At 38.3% G+C, this 24,486-nt stretch overlaps 1 protein-coding gene across 2 annotated transcripts in view; it reads right to left on the bottom strand.

Moving 5' to 3' along the window:
* The window catches only part of LOC137974435 (transportin-1-like), a 30,404-nt gene that overhangs the window by 2,414 nt on the left and 3,504 nt on the right, over window positions 1–24,486 (bottom strand). The window contains exons 6-24 of one of the 2 annotated variants that reach the window (XM_068821398.1): window positions 23,949–24,071; window positions 22,704–22,822; window positions 20,842–20,902; window positions 19,875–19,985; window positions 19,206–19,272; window positions 17,621–17,773; window positions 15,618–15,691; window positions 15,152–15,250; window positions 13,197–13,249; window positions 12,943–13,039; window positions 11,792–12,061; window positions 11,220–11,378; window positions 10,523–10,610; window positions 8,753–8,851; window positions 8,331–8,426; window positions 5,923–5,998; window positions 2,280–2,379; window positions 1,470–1,544; window positions 440–568 (exon numbers count right to left, since the gene is read on the bottom strand). In XM_068821398.1, coding sequence (XP_068677499.1) covers window positions 461–568; window positions 1,470–1,544; window positions 2,280–2,379; window positions 5,923–5,998; window positions 8,331–8,426; window positions 8,753–8,851; window positions 10,523–10,610; window positions 11,220–11,378; window positions 11,792–12,061; window positions 12,943–13,039; window positions 13,197–13,249; window positions 15,152–15,250; window positions 15,618–15,691; window positions 17,621–17,773; window positions 19,206–19,272; window positions 19,875–19,985; window positions 20,842–20,902; window positions 22,704–22,822; window positions 23,949–24,071 — 2,028 coding nt within the window. In that variant the 3' untranslated portion in view covers window positions 440–460. Of the gene's footprint in view, window positions 1–439; window positions 569–1,469; window positions 1,545–2,279; window positions 2,380–5,922; window positions 5,999–8,330; window positions 8,427–8,752; window positions 8,852–10,522; window positions 10,611–11,219; window positions 11,379–11,791; window positions 12,062–12,942; window positions 13,040–13,196; window positions 13,250–15,151; window positions 15,251–15,617; window positions 15,692–17,620; window positions 17,774–19,205; window positions 19,273–19,874; window positions 19,986–20,841; window positions 20,903–22,703; window positions 22,823–23,948; window positions 24,072–24,486 lie in introns of those variants that run through there. The other variant, XR_011117458.1, reaches the window with a different exon arrangement.

Below are 24,486 nucleotides of genomic sequence, written 5' to 3'. Positions count from 1 at the left end.
CTACTTCTGTTGACAGCATCGATTTATTGAACGAACTTTAACGGAATGAAAGCATGTTAAGTTCATTGACATTTGTGGTGGTACTAGTGAACGGGCTTCGATCAATAGTTTTGCCCTTTCTGTGCTAAGCACGTAATCGCAATGTGCCCTTGTGCATTTAAGGATTAATTTCGCTCGTATTTTCAAAGTTTCCCAAATTGCCCTCGCCTTTGAAAATACGCGTGAAATCAATCCTTAATTGTACTTGAGTCCATGCGATTACATAGATTAAGCAATGGAACAAAGTCCACTCACCAACAGGCATTCAAGAGAAAACTGCCATGAACAGTGTTGTGTACTTTTCCAGGCAAGTTTTTAAGACGTACACTGTAAGAAGTCTGGAAAAAGTGTGACTGAGACAATTTTTTTCCTGGTGGAAGATGCGACAACTTTAACTTACCCTTCCTCCCTAGGGCCCTTCTCATACGCCGTAATTGGTAGACAATCGTTCGCGGAGGGCAGGGGGAAACTGATTTGAAAAGCGTTTCCAATTGTCTTCCCCAACCTGGTTTTTAAACCCATGAAGAATCTGACAAAAAAAAAAGGACAAAAATAATCCAAATGATGCTTCGTACTGTTTTTTACACAAGAGGCACTATTCAGTCATAGTTTATTTTATTATTTACCCACGAGAAGCTTAGGAGTCGTAACTCGTCAGTTGAAACGCTCTCGTGCAACCATAATATACCACAGAGGACAAACCACAACACCAGGAAATCCATGCCGTACTCTTTGCGAACAGTGTGTGGGTTCTTTACGTCCTACAGCGTTATGAACATTGACGGCTTGTGAGGCAAGACCTACGGTTTATCGTCCTTATCCCGGAAGACTAGAGAGTCCAGAACCATTTAGATGCCTTTACAAAGGCAGCACTTTCTCCTTATTTGTTTAAAGACCCCGAGTGCTGGTCCGGTCGGAGTCGAACTCACGGCCTCCCGCATGGCAGCCCGGTGCTCAACCAACTGAGCTACTACTGGTGACTTGTGATCATGCATCATCAGGCATTTTTCAACATACCAAGAGCATGGGAGATCAGTTGGGGATTCCAACATGGTTGCAAGGTTTTTTTGTGTCCAGAAGTAAAATATAGAATGTACCACTCATATTATACATACTGGTACCGTATGCTGCAAGGCATTATTAATAGGTTGAAAATGTGCAAATGGACTGTTCAACGTGAGTAAAATATAGGGTGCTAATCTTAGTACATCTGTTTCTTGAGACTCAAGAAATCGTGACAGACTTGATTGTACTTTTATAAAGATCGTTAGGATTAATTTGTTTGTCCCTATGAAAATCTTCAAACATAAACACCTCCTTGCATAACATTGTGATGCAATATTAATCACTGAATGCTCTTGTCACATTTAACATTCCATATGACATACCACTCAATGAACATAAGTTCTGCTCTTCAGCCATTATCATACCTTGAGAAACATGTCCTTTAGCTCAGGGCCAGGATTAACCCAGGAAGCCACAGCATCACAAAAGAATATGAAGTCCTAAGAGCAGAATTTGTAATCAAATACATGTAAATGACACCTTTTGAGTTAAATTTTTCTTCAAGATTTCAAGACAACGAGAAGAGGCTCTACCACAATAGGCCATTTCCGAGTTGCTGTTTGTCTCGGTTTCGAAGTGAGTCTTGGTGCTCAACTATTGTGAGGGAAATGAGTTTGATTTGCACGAGAATACTCAACTCATTTCCATTTGAATGGTTGTGCACCAGGACTCGCTATGAAACTGAGATATGCAGCAACTCGGAAATGGGCTATTGCTTGTAATCTCGCAATCTGATTGGCTAATTTGCCGTTGTCGATAAGAGTCTAGCCAACGCTGCTCGCGTCAATTTGTCACGCAATGTAATGGCCAATCAAGAACGCTCATTTTGGGAAATAAACCAAACATATTGCGAGAAAGTTATAGACAACGCTTGCTCTTTCTTTGGGTCGTGATTTTGGTCACGCTCTGAAATAAACACTTTCTTTGGCCTTGAATATTGTGATAAAAACAAATCGAAAGTGGTTAAGCGTTGTCTGTACTCTTATCGACAACGATATTCGTCATTACAGTGGTCAAAATTTGTTGTGGACTCGCCACTGTGATGAGGAATATCGTTGTTGATGAGAGTACAGACAACGCTGAGCCACTTTCGATTCGTTAAGTTCCTCCACTGGGTCACAAACCCTGATTCAGAGGAGGAAAAGTCCAAGCAAAGCCAAAAGTGGTCTATTTACCTGAACAACACCACCAGGATTCATACCAATCATGTTGCAAATGCCTCTAAATGCAGAGTCTTTTTCCTCGTTGTCCCTGATGTTTCGCAATGAAGTGCACCTAGGAGAGATCAAAGACAACTAAAGAAGTTTAATTGTATGATGCTTTCGTCAAAGCTAATGAAGGCTTAATATAATATCAATAGAGTAACAGCAGGTACCAAATTAAAAAAATACCTGATCATGATTAAGTTGCTAAAGAAGGGTTAGCTGAAACATTTGAAGTTTCAAATGGATGTAACAAAGTAGGATATATTGGGCCTCCAATGTATTAGGGTGATGCTTGTTTACTGAAGTATAGGGTTATTTTAACACTGTTTCGTTATGTAACCGCATGAGCCTAGGGAAATTAAGGATTAATTTCTCGCATATGTTCAAAGTTTTCACAAAATTGCCCGAGTCGAGAAGCGATGAGGGCAATTTGGAAAACGTGGAAAATACAAGTGAAATTAATCCTTAATTGCATGAGGGCACATTGCGGTTACATGTTTATCACACAAAGGGCAAAATTATTGAGGGAAGCTGAACAAATGACAATCAACTTAACAAGCTTTCATTCAAGAGAAATTGCGCTTAAAATTTATTAAAGTTATAATTTATGTGTGTTAAAGATGAAACAACAACAATGATATTCGATGTAAGGAGAAATGTAGACTCGGAAAAATATCATTCAGATATTTTTCCGAGTCTACATTTCTCCTTACATCGAATATAATTTATGTGTGGACAAAAAGCATTTTAATCAGAGTCAGAATCTGGAAGATTCTCTTGTAACTTCGCTTGCTCTGGATAAGCAACTGTTAACCAAACAGGATCAAGTAATCATGTCCTCTTGATTACCAAAAGTGCCCTCTCTCTCAGCCAATCAGCATTCAGTAATTTTGCCCCCCATGTGATGACTTAAAAAACTAAAGTAAAGGGACTCTTAATTGAGAAGAACCTTGAGATGTGGAGATGCTCGTTTAAAAAGCCTGTGCTGGGCGTTGGCTGAAGTATTTTCTGATAGTCTTTAGTTTAACTTCTTTGCTGCTCTTGTAAATACCCAACTGGCTTGCATTCGGCCAGTTGGGATTCTTAGAGTGCCCCTGTGATTAAAAAAACATCACTCCCTTTTTTTCTTCAGATTTTGAAAGTGTGTTTGCTTAATCCAGACTGGCAAAGTTTTGAGCTTTGAATTTTATCCAAAGACCGTTTACTTGGAGTGTAAGTTCTGGATTTCATGGTCCGCTATTACTCACGTTCAAAACTGACCGATTGGACCTCAGAGGATTGGATCCAGAGAAAAGTGACATCAAAGGCTTACTAGCTTAAAATTTCAACGTGTGAACGCAGCTTATTATATTTGCAAAATTCAAGTTTTAAAGTCTGAATGCCCAAAACTCCCGTGCTGCGTATTAATTATGCAGCGTACACATGCATTGCATTCTTAAATTGGTGAGCCTTTGACGTCATTTTCTCCTCGATCCAGCTCTCTCAAGATCTTAAGATTAGTAATGGCAGACCATTAAATAGGGAAATTCCAGTTTAAATCAACAGGTGTCTTTGAAACCAAGGCTTAAAACATTGGTCGCTTGGTGTTTAGTTAACATAGTTTTGAAATCCAAAGAAAAATAAGAATTGATTTTTTGGGCACAGGGGCACTTTAAAAGTTGTTCTGTTCCGTTGTCAAGAATAGGTTTCATTGGCCCTGAAAATCCCGTATGAGAAGTGGTTAATTGGGTTATTCATTTAGAGCAGTTTTCAATTAAGTGTCGTAAAACAAATACCTAAGTAATCACTTCGACTAATCACAGCAGATGCAAACACAAACAGCGCAATGAACCAATCCAAATTCGCAGCAATTCCATGTAACTTCTTCCAAGCGCCGGAAAAATCGCACATGCAAATTGTGATCGATTTTGGTTTTCCTTCTCATTGATTGATAAACTGGCACGAGATTCTTAACCCAATCACTGAGCGTAATTAATTTTGACAGTCATTTGATTAAAGTTGTTTATACCTCCAGAAACAAGTGCTGGGCCCGGTTGTTCGAAAGCCGATTAACTTAATCCAGGATTAACTTAAACTTTTGTTTCATGTTTTCAACTTTTTGATGAAAGTATTTTTTGCTTATTTTTGTTTTTCAAGATTGACTTCTTCTAATGTATAGTTTTGCCAAATATCAGCTTTGAACAGCATTTAGTATTAGAGAAATAAACTCCTTGGTTATTTTCAATCTGGGATTAGCGTTAATCGGCTTTTGAACAACCGGGCCCTGTTGATGTTCAAAACGACTGTAAAGGAACACTTTGCCATGTTTATTAAAAATTGATGTGAATCTAACTAGCTATATTTCTGGACATAATCTTAAGTCAAAATACCCAATCAAATAGGCCATTTCCGAGTTCATGTCTGCCTCCTCTTCAAAGCGAGTCTAAGTGCGAAGTTTTTGTTATGAAAATTAGTTTTCATTCATATGTAAAGTAGAACTAATTACCATTACAAAAACTTCGCACTTAGACTCGCTTTGAAGAGGAGGCAGACATGAACTCGGAAATGGCCTATTGAGCAAGGGTACAAGAACAGCACTACAACAAAAAACCTAAAATTTACAATATCAACAACACAATAAATTAACTTTACTTCGAGGGGAAGACAATAACCTTCTACAGTTTTTTTTGCGGTTGCCAAGTTGTACCACAGAGGACAGACCACAACAACACAGAGGAACTTCATGCCCTACTCTTGACGGATAGTGCGTGGGTTCTTTAAAGTCCCACAGGGTTATGAACGTCGGACGATTGTGAGACAGGGCCTAGAGCTCATCATCTTTATCCGAGTAGACTAGAGAGTCTAACCATTTGCAAATGTCATTAAAAGGCAACACTCTCTCCTCAGTCATTTAAAGACCCTGAATGTTGGTCTAGCCAGTGGTTTTTAACCCCCCTTCCCCACCCACCCCCCCCCCCCCCCAGTATTCTAATGCTCTACCAACTGAGCAAACTGGTCAGTGGTCAATAATATTAACAAAAATTAATTATTATTAGAGCACGTTGGCTGGAACCAGTCTCATATACAACAAGCACAAACATAATTATAGTATCGGTCTATTAAAAGAAAAATATAAACTGTATGACAACTCTTGGAAGTGTTACAGTTTTTTAAAAACCAGGGGAATAATCAGTTTCCAATAAATTATAATACTATTATAATATAATATAGTATTATACTATATTATTTTGTAGGTAACACCCGTAGCTCTACACGTACACGTCCTTTTTGACAAAGGAAGAATGCAATAATTAATTATTGTAAAAATGGACAGTGTTTTAAGAGCTTTAAATAGCAGGGAATGTTCATACACCTATGTGACCCCTTACTTCAAATTCTAATAATCTAAAGTCACACCATAAATAATGATAATTCCTGTATCATTCACCACAAAACATGACACAACATCAATATTATAACATCAAAATCAATATACAGTGCAGTGTTAAACGAGTAGCATAAGGACAAAATACTAGAGATTGCTAAGATGAAAATTAAACATTCAACAAAACAAAAGCACAGCACAAGAAAAGCAACGCAAGTGAGTAAATCAAAGAAAAACACCAATACACACCACTTTTGAATAAACTGCGGTAACAAAGGTGCCACTTCCTGCGGACAAACTAACCCCAGACGACCAATTGTGATAGCTAAAAACACATTAGTTGACAAAGAAAAGAAACAAATTCATGCCGTCAGCAACAACACAAACAAAGCACTGACATGTACATGTAGTCTCTGTCTCAACATTAACACAACAGTGGCTGTTAACATTACCTGTTACTCATACTATTAAAAGCACAACTTGTTACACAACGCATTAGTGGGAAAAGGACAACAGCTACAAGTGAAAGCTGTGTACTGTGTACAAAATTTCAAGAAAGCTTAAAATGATAAGGTGGTATAAAAGTTTGTTTAGGCTATCAAGGATTCGTTTTTCAAATCACCTATGGCAACAAGGAGCCTAGAAAATTTGTGCAATAAGCAGATGCTTAAGAATATTATCCATCTGCACAACCAAGATTGTCTTTTGTGTTTCTACTTTAGATCCTAGTTACCTACAGCTGTATAATAAAATTATAACCTTAAAGGGGCTATGCCGTGCAAAATGATGTAATTTCATGACACCCAAAATGTCCAACATTGAAATAACCTCTTAAACTGTTGAACAACATAAAAGAAATAAAGCAAAAGAAAAGAGAAGAGGGAAGGACACAAATATATACAAGATTTAAACCACCTGTATTTGGGTAATCTTGAAAAGCATCTCGCCAAAAAAGTCAGCCCAACGTTTTTCAAGTTTATGGCAAATTGCATGATAAATTGTTGTTTTGGCTCAGAATCATCTTTTTTGTAACAATGATTTTATCAGTAAAGGAATTCTAAAATTCCTTTGTCAAGTTTTAAAACAAATAAAAAAGTTTTTCAAAAGGACAAAAAAGACAAACAGTTAAGAATGCTTCTGTCTAAGCCTTCCAATTCTGAAAAAAGCAAGAAAACAGTGGAACAAAATAACAGTTATTATTATTGTGAGAAAAAAATGTCTAGCCTGTTGCCCTTTTCCTGTCCTACATGTACATACAAAAATTATGTTTTGTTAGCTGACACAAGTCAATGTTGATGGACTTTTTTAAAGCTCTTAACACAAAGGGACAGTGCAGGGTGACGTGCCATAATGAAGACACATGCAAAATCCAAGCCATGAGGTAAGGCTTGAACAAGAAAATGGCAAAAACAAGTCATGCTGATAAATTAAGCTGTTCTGTTACAATGTACTGTATTATCTATTATCTGCAAAATTATCTATGTTGGAATCTTTGTTGCATTGTATTAGTTTACAATCATATTATGATTGCTAAACATGTCTTTCAACCAAGAGAAAACAAAACTTTAACATAAGAATAGGGCTCAATCATTGAACTGAATTACTTTGAAACAAAAGACAGGGCCTCCACGGCATCATGTGAAAACAAAGGATTGCTATTGTACCTTTCTTCTTTCATCCCTATTGCTTCCCATGAATGGCAATATTGTGTTAAAAAAATTCCTTTGTCAAAGCAGGTGTAATCCCAAGTGGGACTGTTGTGGGTGACAATGATTCTAGCTAGTCTTTTGACAACCTGAGCAGAAGCAACCTTTAGTTGCGTGACTCAGAGGGTGGTATGGCTGCCTGGGTCGATACTTCTTGTCGCAATCAGGTATGCTTAAGGACGGTGCCTACTATTGTTATTGTGCATACTGTACAGTCTGCGCATCTCAAGACACTCGGGTTTCCTATGGGTGATGCTTACAAACACAGGCTGGGATATTTTTGCGTCATTTAAAACTATGAGGAGAAAGCAGAACTTACTGTAGCACATGCTCTTGGTATCCAAAAAGAAAAATGGGGGTAACCATGCATTTTTCAGAGATAATTAAGCTTCAATTTGGAAAAGAATGCCACACATTGCTTAGTATTTTAAAAGTTTTTTACAAATTAATATGTTGATTAATAATCTTTGAAAAATGTGTGGTTGGCCACAATTTTGTTTTTGGATTTCAATGCTGGTAACAGTACATAACTTAAGATCTGCCTTCCTGCATATTCATAAACCACACAAAAACACCTCTGAATTACATGTGGTAGGCACTGCCTTTAAAATTATAAAAATGTCTTGACTGTGGTTAAAAAACGGCCATCTCATGGGAAAATTTCAAGATAAACCGTTTTGATTCATGTTCATCAATGCCAAAGCTTGATTGGCACCTGAAGTGTGAAATGGAAAGTTCTTATTTTTTGACTGTGGGAAAAACGTCCCAAGAATAACCTCAGTACCTAATATCTTGACAACAGTTCTTTTGAACAGGATTACACTTGCCTGGACAATCTGATTTCATCCACTCTTTTAATAAAGGAACTATGTGTAATTAAGTAGATACCGGTAATAATTATTATTGAAACAAGGTATAAAGCCATTTTGATGTTCCTGCCAAACGATTTACCTGTGTTTTCTTGTAGAGTCTTGGGAGTGTGTGGCCTGTTGATGATTGTGATCAGTTGCTGTAACACCAAGTTGATATACTGCTTCATATCTGAGCCTGCAATAACCGCAAAAGACTAGTCTATCACTATTGTTACAGTACGACTAAATTTCTAATTCCAGACAATTTGACTTTTCAACTGGGCGCGTCTAGGGTGTTTGAGGAGCCAGTGGTTTAAATTGATTTATTTTTCCAGTATAACTGGAAGTGCCTTTGAATGCAACAAAGAGTTCAACTCTATTTTTCTTATTAATTTTTGCTTTGGAAAGTTACTTGCAACTGTACCTAACTATGCGAGCCTCAAACAGTAACTTGAAGTGTCAAACAAAGTCCCTTTAAATTAAAGCCAAAAGACAATCACAAATTCAACACTGTAGACATACCTAACTGAACTGAAATTTCTCCAATTGCCCAGGTAGCATTGTTGCAAACAGAGATGAATTCTGGATTGAGATTTTGTCCCAGGATTGGCAAAAAGTCACCTTTAAATAAAATACAAATAAAGCAAACACAACTCAGTGTGCTTTCAACTCACCCATCCTTAACCATGATCTCTTTACAATAATAAAATTGTAAAGAAGAAGAGTTAGGCTTCTACATGTAGCTGAACTCAAAACATTAATTTACATTCTTTCCTAAAAAGCCTAAAAAGCCATGAACACACTTGTTTACAGTAATTCTGCTGCCACATACAATGTACATGTACACCACAGCCTTTCTGAGATTCAAACTAACCCGCCCACATTAGGGCTGTTTATACGAGAGAAAATAAGCCGCGGCTAACTCTGGCCGCGGCTTACGTAAGCCGCGAAAGGAAATATTTATACGAGTATAAACTCTCGGGCCAGGATAAGCCGCGGCTTGAGAAAGCCGTAGACGTAGATCTTTTTACCATTTATACGGGGTGTTCGCGGCTTACGTAAGCCACGGCCAGAGTTAGCCGCGGCTTATTTTCTCTCGTATAAACGGCCCTATTATCTCCGCTGGAGAATACGTAACACAACTTTAATAGAAACTCTGCACCTGCATGAACACTGTGTAAGTTCTTTAAAATCACACAGAATTTGTGACTTTGTTTATGAAAAGGGGGGTTTAAGGTGAATTACAAAAACAACGTTAACATTTTCACAATTATTTAAACACTGTTTAAACACCTGTAGTGCTTCAATTCCCCATTTTATAAGGCTAAAATATAATTTAGGCAAAGTTAAAACCAAGTCAATGCAGTGGTTTTGCCTGGGATATCTGGGGAACCCCAGGGAGCTTTGCAGGGGCATTATCATGTGTTTTGGTTTCAGTTGCCTTTTCACTTGCTTGCAAGCTTCTTTCCCTCCCCTCCCTCCTTTTGGCATAAGTATACATGTACATTGTACATTCCACACACTGGTTTTTCTCAGTGATCTGTTGACAGGTGCCTGGGGGGGTGGACTGGGGCTCGGCTGCCATTGTGACCTCCTACTGCTGAGAAGTTAAGAATACTTCTTCCTCTCTTGCTTCCTTTACAACAGCTACATGTACATAATTATGTATGTACATGTACTCTCCCATAAATACAATGTACAACTGTAGGCATAGCCTTTTAAGTATCAGAAAAGTCAATTAAGTAATATATCAAACACGAGGAGTGTTTCATTGGACATCCAAACACCGAGAAGCGAGCTGAAAAACGAGGCCGAAGGCCGAGTTTTTTAACCGATTTCGAGGTGATTGGATATCTGATGAAACACTCTTTCGAGTGTTTGATATTGCTTCTCAAAGGAATCAGTATTTTAAGAGATATTTGGGATCAAAGTTGGCAAAATTTTATGGTAGTTAAGACCACATAATTTTATCCAAACTTCCTTCACGGTAGTGATTTCGTTTGTTTTTGACTTATGAATTATTAATGAGATTGAGAACTTATGTTCAAAAACGAAATAAAAAGAAAACAATAATATCTTTATGATAAAGGGTTGTGATACAGGTCCAATGCTTTGCTGTCCTTCCACTGACTGTATAATTTATGGAGGGATAGCAAGTCTTCCAACTGCAAATGACATAAGCAATGTCAAAGGCAGTAGTTTCACCTCAGATAAAATTATGTTATCACCCTACTTGATGTTCTGTGCAAATCATACCAATATTACACTGTTCAACAAAAAAAAGGAACTTACCAATGCAGGGCTTGACATGTTGAAAGCAGGCCTTGGTAAGATCACCAAGAAGAGCAAAAGAACTTTGTCTCACTTCTGGCATTTTGTCCTAGATGGAAAAACACCAAGTGATATCTAAATTTAACCAAACCCTGTCTGTGATAATCCACGTCAAATTAATGTTAACTGCACACACGCTCATTAAATAATTTCTTGCAATCACTGGGTGTCCACAAGGTTAAGGCCTTACAGTTAATATTATTAGAATTCATCAGTGAATAATGCACTTCTGTACCAGATGATTCCACCAACTACTTATACTGTGTGATAAAGACAGTTTTCCATTTGTTCACTGAGGCCAAGTTAGGCAACCTGGTTGCTCCCTGGATGTGTGTCCCAGTGGAAATACCTCTACCCCAGTTGTAGGCTTGCAGGAAGGAGGGATGGTAGGCTGGAGACAGCTCTTGCTTCTCAACAATCTTAACAAGACCCTGCTCCAACCTGAGAGAGATTCCTTAACCCACTGACTCCAAGGAGTGAGACTTAACAGATTTTACTCCTGTCTAATGCCACATGACTCTTTCTTGTCAAAGGGGGAGCCTTTTGAGGGGTCAATGAGAGAAGGCCTGTAGACAGACCTTCATGAATGGGATAAAGGTATCTCAGAAAACAATAATAAAAATTAACAGAACTAATCATGTATTTCACATTTATTTACCTGCATACACTGATAAAGCAAAGTCATGGTGTTGCTTCTGATAACAAACTGTTCAATCTGCCCCTCAAGACCCTCTGCTAATCCACTCAACAAATCCAGAGCCACTATCATGAAGTCTTTGTCTGGAGGTTCAAATTGCTCAGGGTGGGTCTGGGATGCCTGCAAAGAAAACGTCATGTTTGATGAAAATTTCAAATAAAAAGTTAACTCCCAGCAAAACCATTGCAGAGAAAATTGTGACCACTAACTCTGACTCTTTAAATAAAGGCTGTAGAATGTCACTATTACATTGTATCAGGTACTTACACTATTCTACCTAACATAAGGTACATCATTACAGTATTTCACCCTTTGACGTCCAAACCGGCCTAAACCGGTTAGACTTACGGTAGTATTTTACTCTGTCTAACGCCAGACAAGTTTACTCGTCAATGGGGAACCCCTGGGAGTCAATGAGTTAATAACTCACTGACAAACTATGTCCCCATTAACCCTTTGACGTCCAAATCGGGCTAAACCGGCCTAAACCCCTGGGAGTCCATGGGTTAAAACAAAACACGAATCGTCCTTACCACACTCTGAGCCAATGTTTGTTCCACAAGTGATACGCATCTCTGAAACACAGGTTCGGCATATGGCAGAAATCCAGATCGCAGAGCTGTGGCCACAGAAGACAGACACTCAAGCAAAGGAAATAGATCTTTGTCTTCATCCTTCAGCTGGTTCCATTTTTGAATAAGTGGCGGCATAAGCATGTTGATGAATTCTGGCTTGTTGAGGTGGTGTCCAACAGAGTCGGCAAGGGTGCCAATTGCATCATAAAGAATCAGAAGGTTCTTGTGCTGTGAAGGCATAATGCAGAAAAAATGTCATTCACAAGGGAGATGTTAAGGGTGTTGCCACAACATAGAAGCCAAAATTATTATGTAGTGCCCTTCTCTTCTAACAAGAATTACAGTGATGTGCCCAGAGTGCGTCAATGTGTCCTATTAGTTCACTAAAGGTATCAATATTTTCTCTGTCGAATAGGAGGGGATGAAGAGGATAATAATGAATTGAAACATGGATAAAAAACACTATCTGTGACAGTGCCCCTATGAAAGCCCTCAGAGAAATTGCAGAGTATTGCACCTTCCTTAACTACATCTACATCTACATGTTCCAACACTTGGCAAAGTCCCTTTTTGACTTATGGCTGTTTCTGCTTAGGAAGCCTCGTACACCATAAGCTTTTTAGAGACATCATATTCAGTCTGCCACCATCCTGTACTCTCCATCCCCTACTCTTCTCGAATAGTGTGTGGGTTCTTTAACACCCCACAGGGAACTTACATTGTATGAACATGGAGGATATTAATTTTGTAAGATGGGGCCTACAGTTTATAGTCCTTATCTGAGAAGACTTGAACGTCTACCCATATGGTAATTTTGCAGATGAAATTACATGTACAAGTACAAAGGCAGCACTTTCTCCTCAGTTATTTTACTTAAGATCCTGAGTGTTGATCTGGTCGGGGTTCGAACCCACAAACTCCCGCGTGAGAGCCTAATGCTCAACTAACTGAGCCACCGGCCGGTGCACAGTAGATTCTGAAAACCCTCAATGGTGGACCCTTCTAGGGTCGAACCCATGACATCCTACTCCGCAGTTCAATGCTTTGTTAACTGAGCGAATACACTGTTGGCTGACTGTAACCAATACTGCCCTTCTGCAATATGATACCTGGTACTTGTTGAAAGCAAACACCAACGTTTCTAGAATAAAGCTAAGATATGGGACAAGTTCAGTGCAGGCTTCTTCCTCTAATGTGGCAAACGCACTGTAAGATAAAAGTCAAGAAAATAAATGGTTAATTTTTATTTCAAAGTCTTATGAGCAAGATGGAGTACTTCTCTTATCATAATGACAGGTTGAGATTGTATCAAAACAGGGATTTATCTAGGTGCATGTGTGATCCAGACTGATGTAGCAAATACCTGCAAGCTGCCTCCTGGACTCTCTTGTTGCTATCCAAGATTCTTTTGAGAAGCTAAAAGCCAAAAATAAAAACACGGCATCACAAAACACGAAGTGGACTCTGTTTGATTATTCCAGTTGAAAATCTTTAGCACCATGTTCAAAAAGGCTTTTCAGTCAATGGTAGCAGCAAAACGACACTCTTAGGGGCTGTCAATGTGCAAGACACTTAGAAAAAAATACAGCAAGAAGGATAAGGGAATGGAAGGAAATATTGACAATTTGACTCACATCAACTCGAATTGAGTTGAATCGTCTGGCGTTTAGAAACTAGTCTTAGAGGCTGTCGATTTACAAGACACAAAATACAGCAAGGAGGATAAGGGGATGGTAGGAAATATTGGCGATTCAACAGGAGGAAAGTTCTTCTTTTCCTTGTTGGCTAACTTTCCTTCTTTTAATATTCCCAGGAATATGTCGTATCAGATCTTTCTTCCAGCCAGACGCTCTAAGAATGAGGTATGTTCCGTGTTTAATTCCTTTTGGCCAACATTCCTTGTTTAATATTCCCAGGTGAGTAATAAACAATCCATTATAGGCTCCAAATTGCTTTATTAGCAAGGGTAGATTGTAGGCGATCAATTTAAGGTTCTTGGCGTTGTTATTTGCTTCGTTTGCCGTATGTCTCGGATCTTCATTGCTTTATAAAAGAAAGAGACAACTATGTGTTTGATCCTTTGGCCACCTTCCATTGTTTAATATTCTCAGACGTATCTACCAGGATGAGTTTTGCTTTCCAAGTGTCCCACGAATCGACTGCCAGCAAGATGACTCAACTGAAAGCGACACAACTCAACTCTATTCACGTCAATTAGAGTGGAATCATCAACATTTACAAGCAGCCTCTCTAGCTGTCTTGCTGTATTTTTTCTAAGTGCCTTGCAAATCAACTGCCACAGTGTTCCAGATAAGAGTCGGGTTTCGGGTCAATAACCCGACAAAGAAGGCTTCCTGACCTGACAGATGAAATGTAAATATTCACTTAAACATTACAACAAAATGTCTGGGTGACCCGTCAAATGGTATAAATGACCCCCCCCGTGTGAGGTCACAAATTAACTGGAACGCTGTGCCAGCCAGATGACTCAACTGAAAGCGACACAACTCAACTCTATTCGAGTCAATTAGAGACAAGCAGCCTCTCTAGCTGTCTTGCTGTGTGTCTCGCGAATAGACTGCCAGCAAGACAACTTGACTAAGAGCGACACAATTCGATTCGAGTTGAATTGTCAACCAATGTAAGCATCTGCCGTTTCTTGTGAATCGACTTTAACTTGGTCGAATTGTCAAGTCCAAAGACAAATTGACTCAGTTTGGATGTATTGGACATGTGTGCTACATGTACATGTATATTGATGTCCTAAAACAAAAAGACAATAGCTTGATTCAACTAAATTCTAAGGATATTGTACACTTGATTCATATGCAACCTTCCTTTTGTTTGGGTTAAAAAATGCATAATGATCACATGAGTGAATAAGCTCTATACATGACCTACAGTGTAGAAATGAGTCAAAGTTAATGTTTTTTTTTTTGTACAACACATAATATTTGTACCCCCAATACCACATGCACAATTTAAAATGGTTATTTCAAGGTGGCTTACTACAGTTTTCCAAAGAAAAAGATCAAGATTTTGAAATCTGTGAAATTCAAGCAACAGAATGTGCCTTGAAATTGAAATGTGTAATTTCCAATCTCCCCACCAGGAGCTCAGTCACTAAGCATTTCCCCTGATTTGCATTTATTTGTTAGGTAAAATTACATTAGGTATTTTTACATCAATTGCAGTGACTAACACTTCAGAAGAGACACCGTGTTCCTTTAATTTCACAGATTTCAAAATCACGATCTTTTCCTTTGGAAAACTGTAGTAAGCCACCTTAAAATAAATTGTATACAAAGTTACACTGACCTCTTGCATTAGTCGCTGGAGGTATGCCTCATGTGGTTGACTGACAACCCAGTGGGCATATCGACTCAAAGTCCAACAAGTAATAGAGCGAACTAATGCCTGTAAAAATAACAGTATTACGTGTTAAAATGTCTAACTCAAACTAGGAACAACATTTTTCTACAAGCAGCTACACACAAAACACAAGAACTGCATGTCACCAGTTTTGTAAAATAGTTGAGTGTTATCATAATTACTTGGTTCTCAAAGTTTGCAGAACCCTTATTTGGAGTTTTAAGCATTGCTCCATATACAGTTTCACCTCCAATTTATTGTCCATTTTATATCAGTGTGACTAGTGCATCTTTTGTACTGTGTGAGGTCTCACAGCTGGGTTTCTAGGTTTTGCCAGCTTCAGGGAAAAGTCCCCATCTGGGAAACAACAGCTAACGTCATGTTAACACAAATTATTAATGGTAGAGCTTACCCTCTTTTCAGAGAGAGAATTAATAAGAAAAGGAATCAGTTCCGATAGGTGTGGAGCAATTCCTGTTAAGCAGCCTGAAATTAAAAGCAGTTTCAAAAACATTAATAAAAGCATCCGCTATATGCTGTACCTTTTTGAGTGGACCTACGACAAGTAAAATCATCTGGCGTTAGATAGAGTAAAATCTTCAAGTGTCACTCTTAAGCAGGTACCGTATTTACCCGTGTATAATACGCGCCCGTGTATAATACGCACCCCAATTTTGGACTGCATATTGAAAAAAAAAGTTAGAGCAAAAAGCAAAACTAGTGTGAAAAAAATCCATTTCCCGGATAAGAAAATTTGCTCCGCTACATACAACAGTAAAGTAAATAAGCCTATGTAAAGTGTTTAAAAACTGAAACCTTTAACTCGTAGTCACAATCGAACAGCACGTCTTCTCTCGCACGAGATTCGTCATCGACAAGTTCATCTTGTTGTCCGTCCACAAGATCGTCTTGTGTGTTATCAAGGTTTTTTTACTACTCCATATTTGACAAAATATGACTCAATCATCTCTTCAGGTAGAACTGAGGTCAATCAGCCAAGAATTACTGCTAAATTGGTGTTTTCTCTGTAAATGCTGCTTTCATGCTTTCAGTCACACGAGCTTCGAAAGCATGATAAACAACCAGGCTTCTTTGTCTCCCCAGTCCCAACACGTGGAGCACGCCAAACTCTTCATTCCTTCGGCATCCATTCGGCCTTTCTCTTGGGCGTCGCTGATAACCCTGTGCTTGTTTTCAACTTTAGGCACCGTTTTCCTCTTGAAAATCACCATTGGTCTTAATTTTGATCCATCACCAGCACGCGCCAACAAAACAGTTGTGTGACATTAATTTTCTTCTCTGCAGTGTAATGTTGATCATTCGGTTCCGCAGCATATCGAAGATCAGTGGCGTTTTGTCCATATTTCCAGTAACATGTAGTAGGTAGTTGTGTTCTTTGCAAAGTTTTATAATATAACAGTGTGAAATCAGATGATCTTCAGCGAAATTAATGAGCGTTATTTATCAGATCGGCATCATAAACTGCGGGGAATTTCGTGGCCATTTTGATGTTTCAGTTGATCGCTCAAAAATGAAGGCTATGTTGTTCAGTTGTTCATTTAAACAGAAAGGTTAATTTATTAGTGGATCTTGGTCAAGCCTTTTACTTTTCAATCAAAAACCAATGCGTCTTTGTTTTTATGCTAATGAGGGACGAGTGTCTAAAACAATGGATTCCGTGTATAATACGCATCTCAATTTTCGGAGCTGTTTTAGCGGAAAAAAAGTGCATATTAAAAATGGGTAAATACGGTAAGGGTTCAGCTGAAAAACCTGTAAATGCTAACATTATTGCTATCGCGGTTCAAATTCTTAAAAAAAAAAAACAGCTGCAGTTCAACTTTGATTTTTCTTTTTTTCAGGTTATGATAATGACTAAAACACAAAAAAAATCAAAATCGAACTGTTCTTATTACTACCACAGGCAGCCCAGGCTTGGGGGGTGAAAATTATAAGGAATGGGGGCATGGTCGATTGTCAATGAGGTAATTCCTCTTACATTGTGTGGCAGACAAACAGTACTTGTGTTTGCATTCACAGTTACATGTATGAATGTTTATACTTACATTACGCACTAACGACAGGAATACCTTTAAAACTTCAGGCTAGAGAGGGTTGTCAGTTCAAATCCTGCTTAACCCTTCGATCCAAACCGGCCGGACTTAGTATTTTACTCTGTCTAATGCCAGACAATTTTACCCCTGGGTTAAGCTTAATAGCTTTCCATTTGTTATTGCTTACATAAGAATCATAACAGTACTTTGATGATTGAAATACTTAATGATGTTCTCTTCTCAGTCCAAATAACTACATGTCTTTCATTCTCTTGAAACGGCATTCCTCATGTGAGAACGGGAACAGGATACAGTAGATGACCCAAAGAAAGAACACACAAAGCTTAATTTCGTCACCCACCTTCTGCTATTGCCCCCAAAACAAGAATTCCGGACTCTTTGGCTTCCCAGTCCGGGTGGAAAAGTGTTTCTTTTAAGATCGGCAGTAATACAGGCAACAGATCGTCTCGGAACACATTAGCAAGCACGTCCAGCGCTGCTGCAGAGCATTTTCCTGTTAATATGAAGAGAAGAATTAACTCATTGACAGTCTCCTAGGAGTGAGACGATTTTACTCATTAACTGAGGCAGGGAGGGGGGGTTAGGGAGTGAGACAATTTTACTCATCAATAGGGAGGAGAGTAAGTAGTGAGACCATTATTTTTACTCATCAGTAGGGGGGGGGGGGGGGGGGTAAGGAGTGAGATGATTTTACTCATCAATAGGGGGTTTAGGAGTCTATGGGTTAGCAACCTCTACATCCAACCAAAAACTATGGTCCCCTTTAACAAAAAAACAGCTTCTTAGGGTCTCCTCCTATTTTCATTTCCTTAGATTTCACTATGCAATGGTTCTCACATTGATCAACAATTTCTTGAACTACCAAGCAGTTTCTTACAGTACTTCCCTCATCAACTTGAAGGAAAACACAAGATACAGCACTGTACCATTCTTCCCTGAAGCAGGCACCCAGTAATGAGTAAAATCAACTGACATTACCCAGACTAAAATTTACAAGTCTGAATCTCTGGAGGTAAAGGGGTAACTGGGACATTGCTCTTGAGTGGAACTACAACTGCAGGGTTCTTGCTAAGTTTTTGCACAGGAGGTAAAAAACCAAAAATAGCAGGTAACTTTGTTACCTGCCCCTGCATGGGCTGGCGAGCTCAAGTCTTAACTTGACGTTCGTATCGATCCCTGTCACATGCCAGCGGCAGCTAAATTAATTTAATACTCAGCAAAAGGAAAGTAGGTTATGCTATTTCATTGATTTTCACTCACCACCGCTTTTCTGACGATTTGGTTGAAAACTAAACTCCCAAAGACCTTTCTGTCGTTTTCCACACATGGATGCCATGTTGTAAACGTTTAATAATGGTTATGGGGGGTTTCCCCTGGCCGTGGGAGGAATGGGAAGGAAACATGGTGGACATCGTTTCAAGGGATGAGTTGACAAAATCAAGCTGGATTGCTTTAACAAATGGTATATTTTCGAAGCGATAACATGTGCCAGATATCTTCACAGGATTGGTTGGAGGGGGAAAGCAATATTTTCCCAGAAACGAAATGTAATTTCACCTTTGAACAGACGAACATTCCTTGGATAATTTCGGTAAATACTTCAGTGAAACAGCCGGTAACAATTACTTGAACAGCCGGTAAAAATAACCGGTTACCGGCTCTTAACAAGAACCCTGCAACTGTAGATGTAATGCTAACCACACCCGAGAATCATCTTCAATGATTTCCTGGCTTGCAAAACAATGGTATTTGGTATCAATAAAGGTATATCTCAAATTCCATAACTTCATAATTATACATGTAGTTTCCATGACGTCCACAAACCCAGCTATTCTCCAAAGGCCAATGACAGAACTTGAAGAGGGTTCACAATTTGCAACTCCTGAAACTCAGCATTTTCACAGGAGAGGAAAGTATCCACTTACGCAAGTTCCAGTCTGACAAGGCATCATCATCCATATCGTCATCATCATCTTCATCCTCGCTGTCACCCTGCAAAGAAGATCAGTGAACATTGTTAAATTGGTAAAGTTGATATAAAGTTCAAGGTTCCGCCTTACATGTAAATAATTATTGAGCAAGATGTTTGAACCAGAGGATATTGAAATACATGTATTTATTATATAAACAGCAATGAAATACCAAGAGAGCTTTCGCACGAAAACGTGATATCTTCACACGTGAAGATAACATGTTATTTTCACACATGAAAAGATCACTGTTTCTATGGTTGCAAATAAAAATGGCACCTTTCAATGCCTTTAGTGAAACAATTTAGTATTTCATTCTGGAGGTTGGTGTTAATGTATTTTTTATAATAAATAGAATATTACATGGCCACTTGAAGATACGAAATTTCTCTTCTTATGGTGAAAAATATTTCACTCATTTGCTGCGATCAGTCGTGAAATACTTTTCAACACTCGAAGAGAAATTTTGTATCTCCACGCGGCCATGTAATATCCTCTATGTCCTTAATGTATCAACCTGTTTGCTCTAGAGAAATTTATTACTGTCGATATATTATACATTGTACATGTACTGTATACAGTATATATACAATCATGTAATCATATATATTTTTAATTTCTTACACCAATATTGCCATCCTGTTCATGTTGCTGACTATGTGTCTTGGATTTATGAAACCTTGGTCTTATATCTTGTTCGCTATCTGGGACAGCTTCATCATCCTCGTTGTCAGCCTGAAAGCAACAAAAAATAATTCAGAGTTATTAATCAACCTATCAACCAATCAATCACGTTATATCACACAGAGCTGATAACCCCGTAAGTTTGCTTTGGCATCAAAGCACAACACAGCCAAAATAATCCTGTGTGACAGGTTTGTCAAGTCAGGAGTTCAGAAGTTCAATCCATTTAAATGCAATTTAAAGGAGTCAACAACTGTACAGTACTAAGGGCACCCGTTTCGCTAGTGGTCAGTGGTTGGTTTGTTGGAGCCATGCATTGTACTTGTGGCATTTGTTCTGGCAACGTGAGGAGTTCTGTCCTCCAACATGGTTCAAGTTGAGTTTGTTTTGGCATCCAAACAATCCCACCTTTTTTTCCCACTGAAAGTTCAGTGTGACAGGTGCCTGTTTTTAACATTACTGGTGTGGGAGGTCATGGCTGGGTTGCCGTGTTGTGCCAGCCACGGGGACGCTATTCTATCTAGGAGCTGGTTGCCTAAGATGGAAGCCCCTGATTTCCCACGCAACCAATCATCAGTAAGCAATGCAGTTGTTAAACAAGGATATTATTATCTCGGTCCACAAACCCATTCATTTGGCCAAACTAGGGTCCATAGGATTCCAAAAAATTTCGGCAACTCTCCTAACAGGGTTTGTACTCTTTTAGGCTTTTTAAATTCCATGACTTTCCATGACCTTTTCCAGCTTTCCAAGACCTCAAATTAAGCTGTCATTTTCGAAAATTGTCAAAATCATCCTTGTGTTGGGGTATTTTCTGACGTAACTCTCCTTTCTTTTATTTTTCTCCTTGCTTTCACACCTGAAATAATTTTTTCTTTCATGTGTACTTAAAGTTCAGTGGCGTTACCTTTAAAAGAATAAGGTCAATCTCGGAGTATCTCATTCCATTGACCAGAATTGGAACAAGCCTAAAATAAAAAATAAAGGAAAAATGGACAAGACTTTTTGATGTGAACACAAAAAAAAGTGACACATTAAGTACACTGTATGATATCTGCCAATTTCCTGAATACTGGTAATACAAGGAAAATGCATTGAGCTAATAACAACAATATTTAAAACTTCAACTACTAAATCCAATCCTTTCGCACATCTTGCTAGTACAGGGCTTCTGATAGTCCTGATGCAGAAAAAATTTAAAGATTACGCTGAAATTTTTGGCCATATTATGCGTAAACATGCGTTGATTATGCGGAAATTACACCGGATTATGCAGAAATTTAAACAATTTATAGAACTAATAATAAATCCCGTCCAATGTATTTACATGCTTATGGTAAATCAGGACTCGAAATTGCGACCAATACAGTTGCATTTACGGCTGATTTTTTTTCCCTTTGTGATATCGCCAATTTGCGAGCAGCTTTCACCGTTTAAATAAAAGGGTTAGTAATCAGCATTTTTCTGAAAGTTTTGCTAAAATAAATAAAGCGATAAAAAAATATTTTGTTTCTCGTCATGAATTTTGTTTCAATTTGGAGATATGTAGCAAAATTGTGTTGTGGTTGAACCACCGATCCAATCCCTCGATCATTCACCATTTTCAGCGGTTTTTTTACACATACGTATTACTGGCTCCTCTTTTGTTTTGTACAACTTCATCGCAAATAACCATCGCAATGATTCTCTCTACTTTTACAAATGATCAATTTAATTTGTTACTACATGTATAACTTGCCGCTAAATTTTCATACCTTGTTGCATCTTTTTTAAAAATTTTGAGCCTAGGGTATGTTATGAAAACGTTTTAACTAGAATCCAGGCTCACAGCCGAAAAATGCGTAGAAACTGCTTACGAACTTTCATCTTGCGAATGAAATGGCGTGTTTTCTTCAATGTTCAGGAAAATAAGCGTTTAAAAATAGTCAATCTCTTTGGCTTTTGTGTTTGTGAGGATGGTAAGCAGCTGCTTTATCACTAATATCAGGGATTTCTTCTGTTTTATGCGGAAAATATTGGAATTACGCGGAGGATGCGGATTTTAGGGAATTATGCAGATCCGCATCGCCGCATCCTGTCAGATGCCATGCTAGCACTTCACATTGACTACTGTTGGTGCAGATTTTCAAAAGATATGCAACCACTTTTGTCTGTTCCACACATGTACGGTACTTCACACTGAAACAGCAAATTAACAAACAACGCCATTTTGGCTCACTATATTTACAACTTTCGTTGGAGTTTTGACACAAGGCATGAACAAGGTTGGTATATGCCACGAAACTCGCATGATTGTGTTTATTTCAGATCATGTTTGTTGACACTTTTTTGTTGATTCTATTGGATGGTTATTTGACACCATGCAAATGATGACTTGTCACATTCCAACAGGCAGAATCCAAAAAGGGGTGGCTTGGATACAGACTCTTATTTCCCGCCTCAATCCTCTTGCGGCGAAATCTCGCAGCCTTGCCGCTCGCACCACATTTACATTTTGTACAAAAGAGCCTGCTCTCTGGCTAATTTGAATTGAATGCAAACAATCTTTAAAGAAAGATAAACCTTTGTCAAATTGGCTTAAGAAACAAATCGAGTGAAATAGATTGTAATTCCATTAAGTAGAATCAAACTATTTGCAATTATAATAACCTACCTGGTACATGTATGTACTGTACATTGTTCCTGACTATTGAGTGATACTGTACAACTTTTGTCTTATCCTCAAAAGACTCACATTTTACATTCTTAAGCCACATACTGATTTTTTACCTGGGAAGATGAGGAGTTAGAGCTTCTTTGCAAATGGGCTGTTCAGCCAGTGTTAACCAGAATTCACAAGCTTCGAGTGAAACATTCTCATCTTTGTCCTGTGTTCTCATTAACATGTACTACAAATTAAAGCAAAATGTAAGACTGTGTTTTCTGTACTTTTAGTATTTCAACAAGAAAAATAGTATTTTACATTATTTATTTAGTATTTCAAGTACTTCTTATTAGTACTCTCTAGCAAAAAAGAAGATCATCTTGCCCTGAGATCTCATTAACATGTGCTAAACGAAAGGAATACTGTACAGCTGTAGGTTCTTTTTGAAAAAAAACTTATTATGCAATTTCATTCTTCCAATATTCTTAAGTACTCTCTGTCTAAAAAGACGATCATTAACAAAAGGTCAATGTTAAAAGCAGGGCCTGAAATTACAACCAATACAGTCACTATTAATAATTATTGCAACTGAATTTTTGCCATTCATCACCAAAATATCTGTGACTACTTTTCACCTTCGCAACATTATTTTATTTTGCTAGACAAAATTAAATTAATGAAGAAATGAAAAACTGATTTTTTTTTACTCGTCAAGAATTTTGTTTCAATCTGAAGATACTGGGCAAAATTGTAGAGTAATTTTGCTGTGATGGTATGCACCCTTCCCTAGATGAAAAATATCGATGTGGAAGTGTTCCCCGCACTTGACTGGACAATTTAAGCAATTTTCCATAACTTATAGACATGCGAAAATTCAGGCGGCCTCAACGGGATTTGAACTCATGACCTCTGCAATGCTGGTGCAATTGCTCTACCAACTTACTGTAGCTACAACTGTACATGTATAAAGCCACACAGTTGAGAGCAGGTCAATTAGTTGAGCTTATTTTGTTCCCATATTTAAAAAGCAGGTTATAGACAAAAATGTAGAAGTGGTGCTCTCACATACGTGTAACTAGACAATTTTAGTGTCTACTTTTCATCTATACCCCGCGATTCAATTCCTGCACTTCCCGTACATTTCCACACATTTCCACACATTTCTGCACATTTCCTTCATCCCCTCAATCATTCACCATTTTCAGCAGTTTCTTAACTAACATTAGATGAAATCCAGGTTCAGCAGAGGAAGGAAGATGCCTACAACATATTACTCTACGATTGGGTGTTGACTTATTGTACACTGTAACTTCCAGTTATTTGCAATAATGCCAAATGAAAAAAAAAAAACAGTTACAAAGTACATGTACCTCAACTATGTTATTCATGTGTGGAATGAGTTGGTCTGCTCTGACTTCCAGAAGCATGACAAGAGCACGGCAAACGTTTTTCCTGACTTCAGGGTCCTCATCTCCAGCGAGTGCAAACAGATTCTAAAAAAGGGCAACAAACACCTTGATACCCAACCATGATGTCACAGTAGAGCAAAATCAGTTTGACCTCAGCTAACATAGGGACTTGGCACTAGTCAGCCCATGTCTCCTACATTTTACTCATATTCTTCGCTGAGGTCAAACCGATACTTAAGGCTCTACACAGTGTAGAGGTTTCCGTTGGTGTGAAATGACAGTGTCCTTGTAAATGTACATGTAAGTTCAATTTTTCCCCAAAAAGTTTAATCAATGAATACTTGCATTGAAAGACCTTTGAGAGGTTTCCGTTGTGTGAAATTTCAGTGTCATTGTGCATGCACGCAACTTGAAATCTTAGTGGCAGCCCTGCGGCTTGGTAAAAATGTCACAAATACATGTACATGTATTGTATTAAAATGTGATAAAATTAAAAAAT

The sequence above is a fragment of the Montipora foliosa genome, chromosome 10 (genome assembly GCF_036669935.1).
Source record: "Montipora foliosa isolate CH-2021 chromosome 10, ASM3666993v2, whole genome shotgun sequence".
Lineage (NCBI taxonomy): Eukaryota > Metazoa > Cnidaria > Anthozoa > Scleractinia > Acroporidae > Montipora > Montipora foliosa.
This window is presented reverse-complemented; position numbering and strand designations above follow the sequence as displayed.